We start from the raw sequence: 10,000 nt of genomic DNA on the forward strand, positions 1-10,000 counted from the left end.
CGTCCTTCTGAACGAATCCTTATCGGTTCTACAGCAGAGTTTAGAGAGGCTTCTAAACAGAACCAGAGGCCTGCGACTTTAACCACGATATGAATCTACAAATGTATCATTAATTTCATAATCTTTAAATCACTTGTCCTGACCCCGCCCTGGGGTCCTGACCCCGCCCTGGGGTCCTGACCCCGCCCTGGGGTCCTGACCCCGCCCTGGGGTCCTGACCCCGCCCTGGGGTCCTGACCCCGCCCTGGGGTCCTGACCCCGCCCTGGGGTCCTAACACCGCCCTGGGATCCGCCCACCCTGGGATCCGCCCACCCTGGGATCCGCCCACCCTGGGATCCGCCCGCTCTGTCTGTAGTCTTTTACTGGAAATAAAAATCTGAAGCTCGGTCAGTGTGAATCCAGGCGTTTTATTCAGCTTTTAACTTTAATATCAAAAAGAAACCAAAGCATCAGATAATAATGTAAAGTGCATTTATATAATTTTATACACACAAGTTAATTATCATAATAAATGATTTACTCAGAATAACAATGTGAAAGTGAAGATTACAAAATGTGCAGGACTTTATAACGTGTTATTGTCTCTTTATTGTAAACTGCTTCATCATCTGACATTTTCTTTAATAAATCACAGAAAAGTGTCACTTCCTCACATCAGGGCATCTCACACACACACACACACACACACACACACACACACACACACACACACACACACACACACACACACACACACCTGAACTTCCTATAAAACACCTCCAGTTTTCCATCACGTTCTTGGCTCAGATTCTCACATCGATTCTCATTCAAGTTCACAAAAAGTGTAAGATGTCAGCAGACGGTGTGTTAATCCTGTCAGCGCTAATTAGCTGAAAAATGGAGACACAACGTGGTGATGAATGTTAAACGAGCAGCTCAGACCTTCAGACGAGGACACGGGGCTGTTAATGAACTACACCAAAGTGTGTCTAATTGACTCGGGAAATGAAGAGATAAAATGAGCTCCGTCCCGAACGCTGTGTGTGACAGCAGTGTCCTTCAGTCACACTAACAGGAACCTGAGACAGTGAGAGACGCCATTAACCTTCCCATAATGCACTGCTGACTGAGGAGTGCGGCGCTTAGTGTAAAAGAATTACGTTAAAAGTTTAAGACTTGAAATAAAGTTAGCATTAAAATGTGAATGATTAAATTTCATAAATGAGTTAAAAACAGAGAGAATTCGCTTCAGACACACAAACCAACACCAGACCTGAGCTGCACTTTAACTTTAACACAAACTGCATTTTAAACTGAGGAAAGTAAATATTTACATTAATAAGTTAATAAACTGTAGATTTCATTCGTCTCAGCTAACACTACCCCTAACACTACCCCTACCCCTAAAACTGCCCCTAACCTACCCCTAACACTACCCCTACCCCTAAAACTGCCCCTAACCTACCCCTAAAACTGCCCCAACCTACCCCTACCCCTAACACTACCCCTAAAACTGCCCCTACCCCTAACACTAACCATCCAGAATCCATGCAAAGTTATGTTTATATTTAACCTTCTCATGTTCACACACACACACACACACTCTCTCTCCCGCACACACACACACTCTCTCCCTCACACACACACACTCTCCCTCACACACACACCCTCACACACACACTACCTCACACACACTCTCTCCCTCACACACACACACTCTCTCCCTCACACACACACACACTCTCTCCCTCACACACACACACACAGTCTCTCCCTCACACATACACACACACACACTCTCCCTCACACACACACACACACACACTCTCTCCCTCATACACACACACACACACACACACTCTCCCTCACACACACACACACACACACTCTCCCTCACACACACACACACACACACTCTCCCTCATACACACACACACACACACACACACACACTCTGCAGTGATAATGGCCTGGGCTGTTTAAAGTGATGGAGGTTAATGCAGGTCAATCTTGAGGGAGTTTTCTCCTTAGCAGCGTCACACTGAAAGTTATAATTAATCATGGAGCTCGAGGTGTAATGAGGTTTTAGCAGAACTTTAATTCCTGTTGATTAATTTGCAGTGAATTAAAACAGCAACGTGTCTCATACAAGGTGAAGCAGAAAGCCAAGAAACTCCACACCCCTCATTCCCAAACCACAACGTGCTCAGTGACCCACAACCACACCTACACTAGAGCGCCACGCCCACACTAGAGCGCCACGCCCACACTAGAATACCACGCCCACACTAGAGTGCCACGCCCACACTAGAATGCCACGCCCACACTAAAACGCCACGCCTACACTAGAACACCACGCCTACACTAGAACGCCACGCCTACACTAGAACGCCACGCCTACACTAGAACACCACAACACAACTGCTATAACCGTCAGTGTCTCTTCAGCTTCTCGTCATCAAAACCAAACACATCTCTCACCAAACTCAAACATTCCAATAAAACTTGAGTGACATCACCTCACTGTCCAGTTTACAAAATAAAACTTAAGTAAAATTAAACTTTAATTAAACTCTGTGATGAATTTAAACAGAACTGAGACACTACATGCTAACAGGTCACACGCTAGCAGTTAGCTATATGTAAAATTAAATAAAAGCCTAAAGAGTTCAACACAGACTTCAGGAAGTTTGTGGGATAAATAAGCGGTTTGTGGGCGGAGTTTGTCTCTGAGCCCTTGTGATAGTTTCAGTAGAGGAAGGTCCCAAAGCTGCCCATGCCATTACGCCGGAACTGATTCCCCTCGATGGAGACGAACATGTCCTGACTCAGAAGATTCTCGTCGGCCCTCAGGGTTCCTACGTCCCGCACACGGTTCCTCTGAGCACGACGCTTCGTCACCGAAGTGGCCAGGAGCTCACGCACGATGACATCATTTCCTGTGGTGAATTCACATGCTGACTCCACCTCTGCTTTCACAGCCCCACCTTCTGATTGTATGACTCCACCCTGTTCCATTGTGGCCCCACATTCTGATTGTGTATTTCCATCCATTGATGTTGTGGCCCTGACCCCTGTCTGTGTGTCTCCACCCTCCAACATTGTAGCCCCGCCTCCTGTATGTGTGACTCCACACTCTTGTGTTGTAGCCCCGCCTCCTGTATGTGTGACTCCACACTCTTGTGTTGTGGCCCCGCCTTCTGTATGTGTGACTCCACCCTCTGGTGTTGTGGCCCCGCCTTCTGATTGCTCCTCCGCCTTTTCAGCTTCTGCAGCAGCTACAGAAAATTATATTTTTAATTCTCTTTATTTCCACTGCTAGATTATGAGCTATTAAATATTGTATGTAAAATAACTATAATTTCATAAATAAATGACCAAATAAACAGACAAACCTACACACACACACACACACACACACACACACACACACACACACACACACACTATAAAACACACCATGGAGCATGAATAAGAATAATCTGAAATTTATGTTCTTTTCTTTTATTTATGTTATGTTCTAAAATCCTTACATTATTAAATATTCATAAATGAACAGAATTCAGGTCACACACAATGTTACACAGTTACACACCCAGTCCCTGGTCTCTGCCCCATGGAGCCGTGTGTGTGTGTGTGTGTGTGTGTGTGTGTGTGTGTGTGTGTGTGTAACCGTGTTTAATGGTAACGAGTCTAATTACAACGCTGCTGAGAGTCGAATGGGATTAGAAAAGAAACAGTGAGATTAACGACATGAAAACCACAGACTCATCTTTCAGCTTATTAATCACACACACCGAAACCGAGGGGTGTGTGTGTGTGTGTGTGTGTGTGTGTGTCTGTGTGTGTTAGTAGTTTGTTACCTGTGCGGTCTTCAGGCTTTACTAGAATTACTCCATAACCTGCATTATTGTGGATCACATTATTCACCATTGTGATCTGAGGAGGAACGTCCAACTCATCTGCAAAATCCTACACACACACACACACACACACACACACACACACACACACAGAGAATAATCCAGGGTCTGTGGAGTAAAATGTCTAACCCCACTCCCTCTTTTACTGTTCTGCGGTCATCCAATCATAACACTGCACTGCAATACACCTTAACACCTTAAACTGTTGTCATATATTGAAATGTCTGTAATGAACTTGTGTGTGTGTGTGAGAGTGAGAGTGTGTGTGTGAGAGAGTGAGTGTGTGTGTGTGTGTGTGTGAGAGTGAGTGTGTGTGAGAGAGAGAGTGTGTGTGTGTGTGTGTGTGAGTGAGAGAGTGAGTGTGTGTGAGTGAGAGAGTGAGTGTGTGAGTGAGAGAGTGAGTGTGTGTGTGTGTGTGTGTGTGTGTGTGATAAAGTGGTATGCCACACATTTCACACATAAACAAGCTCATTGTCGTTAGTTAGGAGAATGTGAAGCTCCGCCCCCTCACCTTAATCACAACTCCCTCCTTACAGTGATGGATACCGTTTCCCACCAGACTGCACACACTCCCTGGATAAATCTCTACACCGGCTCCCTACACACACACACACACACACACACACACACACACACACACACACACACACACACACACAGACACACACACAGACACACACACACACACAGACACACACACACACACAGACACACACACACACAGACACACACACACACACACAGACACACACACACACACACACACAGACACACACACACACACACACACACACACACACACACACAGACACACACACAGACACACACACACACAGACACACACACACACAGACACACACACACACACAGACACACACACACACACAGACACACACACACACACAGACACACACACACACACAGACACACAGACACACACACACACACACACACACAGACACACACACACACAGACACACACACACACACACAGACACACACACACACACACACACACACACAGACACACACACAGACACACACACAGACACACACACAGACACACACACACACACACAGACACACACACAGAGCAAATGATGCATGTCTACACACAGTGCTACAACAATGAAGAATAAACACAAAAAGCACGCACACGAACACTACACCACCAGACACACACGCACACACACAGCACACACACGCACAACACGCACCACACAGCACGCACACACACACGCACCACGCACACACACAGACACACACGCGCACGCGAACACACACGCACAAAATAAAGAGCCTAAAAAGAAAGTAAAACAAATCGAGACAAAAACATAGGATAAAGAAAAGACGAGATAGCACGAGAAGAGAGAGAGAGACAAAAAATAAGCAAAATAGAGAGTAGAGAGAGAGATGAGCAGAGAGTAGAGAGACAAAAAAGATATCAGAGAGAGATGTAAAACAGCAAAGAGAGAGAGAGCAAAATATAGAAACGAGACGAGAGATGATACCGAGAGAGAGAGACCGAAGAGAGACAAGCAGAGATAGAGAGAGAGACATAGAAGAGAGACAGAGAGAGAAGAGATAGAGACAGACAGAGAGAGAGAGCGACCTAGCGGAGAGCCAGGAGAGAGAGAGAGATCCCAAGAGAGGACAGATAGAGATGAGAGACGACGAGAAAAGAGAGAGGAGACAGACAGAGAGGATAGTATACAGAGAGAGAGAGAGACAGAGGAGAACGGAGACAGTAGAGAGAGAGAAGAGAGAAAGAGAGAGCGTAGAGAGAGAGAGAGAGAGAAAGAGAGAGAGAGACAGAGAGAGTAGAGAGAGAGATACGAGAGAGAGAGAGAAACAGAAGAGAGATGAGAGAGAGAGAACAAAGAAGACCGAGAGAAGAGAGAACAGAGAACAGAAGAGAGAGAGAGCGAGAGACAGAGAGAGACAGATATAACGAGAGATATAGACAGAGAGAGAGACAGACAAGAGGAGAGAGAGAGACAGAGAGAAGAGGAGAGAAGAGAGACAGAGAGAGAGAGACAGGACGAGAGAGACAGAGAAAAAGAGAGAGAGGAGAGAGCAACAACAAAACGAGAAATAGGAGAGGATAAAGAGGACAAAAGCGAGTGATACAGAGAGAAAAAACTAAAAAGAGACGAGAGAGCAGAAAAACAAAGAGAAAGCAGTAAACAAACGAGAGAGAGAGAAAACAACAAAAAAGGAAAACACAAGAGACATGACAAAAAGAGAAAACAATATAGAGAAACACAGAGACAAATAGGTAGTACACACAGAGATGAGAAAAGAAAAACGAGACCAAAGAAAAAAGAGACAAAAATAAAAAGAGACAAAAAAGAGACAAAAGTAAAAAGAGAGAGAGAAAGAACAAAAAAGAAAAGGCGCAAGACCAGAGAAAAGAGAGAGAGAAAAACACAAAGAGAGAAAACACAGAGACAACGCAAAGAGAAAAAAAAGGCAGAAAACCGCGAGAAATAGCAGAGAAAGAAAAAAGAGAGAGAGCGCGAAAAAACAACGCGAAAAAACATCGACAAGAAGAAGAGAAAAAAAAGATAGAGAGAGAAAGGAAAAAAAAGGAGAAAACAAAAGAGAGAAACATAGAGAGAAAGAGAAAAAAAAAGAAACACAAAAGAGAGACAAAGAGAGAAAGAGAGAAAAGAGAAAGGAAATAAAGAAAGAAAAAAAAGAGAGAAAAAAAAGAGAAAAGAAAGAAGAAAAAGAAGAAAAGAAAAAAGAAAAGAAGAAAGAAAAAGAAAGAAAAAGCAGAAGAAAGAAAGAAAGAAAGAAAGAAAGAAAGAAAGGAGAGAGCAGAAAAAAAAGAAAGAAAAAAGAAAGAAAAAGAAAATAAAGAAAGAAAGTAAGAAAGTGAGAAAGAAAGAAAAATAGAAAAAGAAAAAAGAAAGAAGAAGAAAGAAAAAGAAAAGAAAGAGAAAGAAAGAAAAGAAAGAGAGAGAAAAGAAGAAAGAAAAAGAGAAAGAAAGAAAAGAAAGAAGAAAAAGAGAAAAGAAAAAGAGAAAGAAAAAGAGAGAGAGAAGAGAAAGAAAACAACAGAGAGAAAGAAAAAGGTATCGAAAGAAAAAGCAGAAAAGCAAAAGATGAGAAAGAGAAAAAAGAGAAGAAAGAACAAGAACGAGAAAGATAAAAACAGAGAAAAAACAACAGAAAGGCAGAGAGCGAGAGAGCGATGAGAGACACAAGAGGAGAGAGAGAGAGAGCAAATAAAAAAGAAAAAGAGAGATACTATCCACGAACAGATAGAGCGATAGCAAGTACAAGAAAAAGATAGTAGATAGTAGAGAACAGACAGAGAGTCAGAGCGCAAAATAAAAGAGAGAAAGAAAAGAGAGAAAGACACTGCATGATAACAGAAAAATAGAGTAAAAGAAAAAGATCGAACAAAAAATAGAAAACACTCACACTCGAGTTAAATAACAATATAGAGACACTATCGCAAATCACATCTATCATAAACAAAGATAGAGAGAGAGAGAGAGAAAAAGAGAGAAAGTAAAAAGAGAGAGACAAGAGAGATCAGATAAAAAAGATAGATCGAAAGAGAGAGAGATATAAACGAGAACAAAAAAGAGAGCGAACAAGATAAAACAACTGAGAAACACTAACAGCGCACAAAAAATGCTCATACACAACAGGCCGAAATATATCTATAAAACGAGAAAAAACTCTCTAGCGCACGCAACAAAATAAACGAGAGAGAGAGACAGAGCGATCGCACAGAGAAAACACTCTACACACAGAGAGAGCTCACTCAAACTCTCTCACGCACAGACGCGCGAGCGCTAAACACACTCACACGCAGACGCGCACAAGAAAAAGCGCGAACGCGCAATCTCGCACTCAAACTCTCATACTACACTGAGCTCGCTAAACACGCTATCACACACATGCTCGCGCTCAGCACTCACTACTCGCACTACTCGCAAAACACTCACTCATCGACAGCGCTCACCGCACACACACGCGCGTCGGCACGCACACTCACTCACGCACACGCGCGCACACACACTCTCTCACTCACACTCTCTCACTCACACTCTCTCACTCACACTCTCTCACTCACACTCTCTCACTCACACTCTCTCACTCACACTCTCTCACTCACACTCTCTCACTCACACTCTCTCACTCACACTCTCTCACTCACACTCTCTCACTCACACTCTCTCACTCACACTCTCTCACTCACTCACACACACTCTCTCTCTCACTCACACACACTCTCTCTCTCACTCACACACACTCTCTCTCTCACTCACACTCTCTCTCTCTCACACACACTCTCTCTCTCTGAAAAAAAAAAGAGAGAGAGAAAAAAACAAAAAAGAGAGAGCGAGAGAGAGAAAAAAAAAAAGAGAGAGAGGACAAGCAAAAAAAAAGAGAGAGAGAGAAAGAAAAAAAAAAGAGGAGAGAGGAAACAAAAAAAAAAAGAGAGCAAAGCAAAAAAAAAAGAGGAGAAAGAAAGAAAAGAGAAGAAAGAAAAAGAAAAGAAAGAAAGAGAAGCAAAAGCAAGAAAGAAAGAACAGAGAAAGAAAAAAGAAAGAGAAAGAAAAAGATAGAAAGAAAAAAGAGATAAAGACAAAAAGAGAGAACGCAACAAGCGAGAAAGACAAGAGAGAAGAAAACGGAGAAAGAACAAGAGAAGCAAAAGAGAGAACAGAAAGAAGAGAGAAAGAAAAAGAGAGAAAGAAAATAAGAGAAGGAAAGAAAACAGAGAGAAAGAAAAAGAGCGAAAGAAAAGAGAGAAAGGCAAAATAGAGAAAGCAAAAAGCGAGAAAGAAAAGCGAGCAGCAAACGAGAGAAGAAAAGGAGAGAAAGCAAACGAGAGCACGCACAAAAGAAAAAACACAAGAACGAGAGAGAGCGCGCGAAAACAAAAAAGAGAGAAAACACGAGAGAGCGAGCGAACAAAAAAGCAGAGAGCGAAAAACACAAAAAAAGACGATCGCCGAGCGAACAACACACGGCGCGCGGCACGCACACACGCGCGCGCGCGCGCCACACACACAAGCGCGCGCGCGCACACACACAGCGCGCGCGCGCGCGCAACACACACGCCCGCGCGCCGCACACACACAACGCGCGCGCGCGCACGACACACTACACCGCGGCGCGCACGCAACACCAACACGCGCGCGCGCGCCACGCACACACACACGCGCGCGCGCGCACGCACACCACACACGGCGCGCGCGCGCAGCACACACCACACGCGCGCGCGCGCACGCACACACACACACGCGCGCGCACGCACGCACACGCACGCACACGCGCGCACGACACGCGCGCACGCACACGCGCGCACGCACACGCGCGCACGCACACAGCGCGCACGCACACAAGCACACACACACAAGCCAAAACACACGCACGCGCGCGCGCGCGCGCACACACACACGCGCGCGCACGCACGCAGCCCACCACACCCGCACGCAAGAAATCAAAGAAAAAGAAAAAGAAGAGAAACAAGACAGAGAAAGAAAGAAAAAGAAAGAAAGAAAGAAAAAGAAAGAAAGAAGAAAAGAAAGAAGAACAAACCAAGAAAGAACAGACAGAAAAATCAATGAAAAATAAAGAGAGAAAGAAAAGAGAGAACTAAAAAGAGAGAAAGAAAAGAGACGAAAGAAAAAGAGAGAAAGAAAAAGAGAGAGGAGAAAAGAAGAGAGAAAAAAAAAATAAAAAAGTCAGAGAGAGAAAAGCGAGAGAGAAAAAACGAACAAGATAGAGAGAAAAAAGAAAAACGAAGAAAAAAAAGAGAAGAAAAGAAGACAGAAGACAAAGAAGAGAAAAGACAAAGAGAGAGAGAGAGAAAGAGAAGAGAGAAAAAAAGAAGAGGAAAAAGAACAAGAAGAAAGAAAGAGAAAGAAAAGAGAAGAGAGAAGAAAAAAGAGAGAAGAAAAGAGCGAGAGAAGAGAGAGAAGAAGAAAAAGAGAGAGAAAGCAACAACAGAGAAGAGAAAGAAAAAATAGAGAGAGAAAGAAAAAGAGAGAAGAAAGAGAAGACAGAGACAGAGAAACGAAACAAACGCAAGAGAAAGAAAAGAACAAGAAGAGAAAAGAAAGAAAAG

At 43.8% G+C, this 10,000-nt stretch overlaps 1 protein-coding gene across 2 annotated transcripts in view; it reads right to left on the reverse strand.

Annotated features, from left to right (window-relative positions):
* Positions 1–2,058: 2,058 nt before the first annotated feature.
* Positions 2,059–10,000, reverse strand: part of shcbp1 (SHC SH2-domain binding protein 1) — a 17,035-nt gene continuing 9,093 nt past the window's right edge. For both annotated transcript variants that reach the window (XM_027160198.2, XM_027160197.2), the window contains exons 12-14: positions 4,415–4,501; positions 3,844–3,952; positions 2,059–3,258 (exon numbers count right to left, since the gene is read on the reverse strand). In XM_027160198.2, the coding sequence (XP_027015999.1) occupies positions 2,729–3,258; positions 3,844–3,952; positions 4,415–4,501 (726 nt within the window). In that variant the 3' untranslated portion in view covers positions 2,059–2,728. The remainder of the gene's footprint in view (positions 3,259–3,843; positions 3,953–4,414; positions 4,502–10,000) is intronic.

Source organism: Tachysurus fulvidraco, chromosome 1 (assembly GCF_022655615.1).
Source record: "Tachysurus fulvidraco isolate hzauxx_2018 chromosome 1, HZAU_PFXX_2.0, whole genome shotgun sequence".
NCBI lineage: Eukaryota > Metazoa > Chordata > Actinopteri > Siluriformes > Bagridae > Tachysurus > Tachysurus fulvidraco.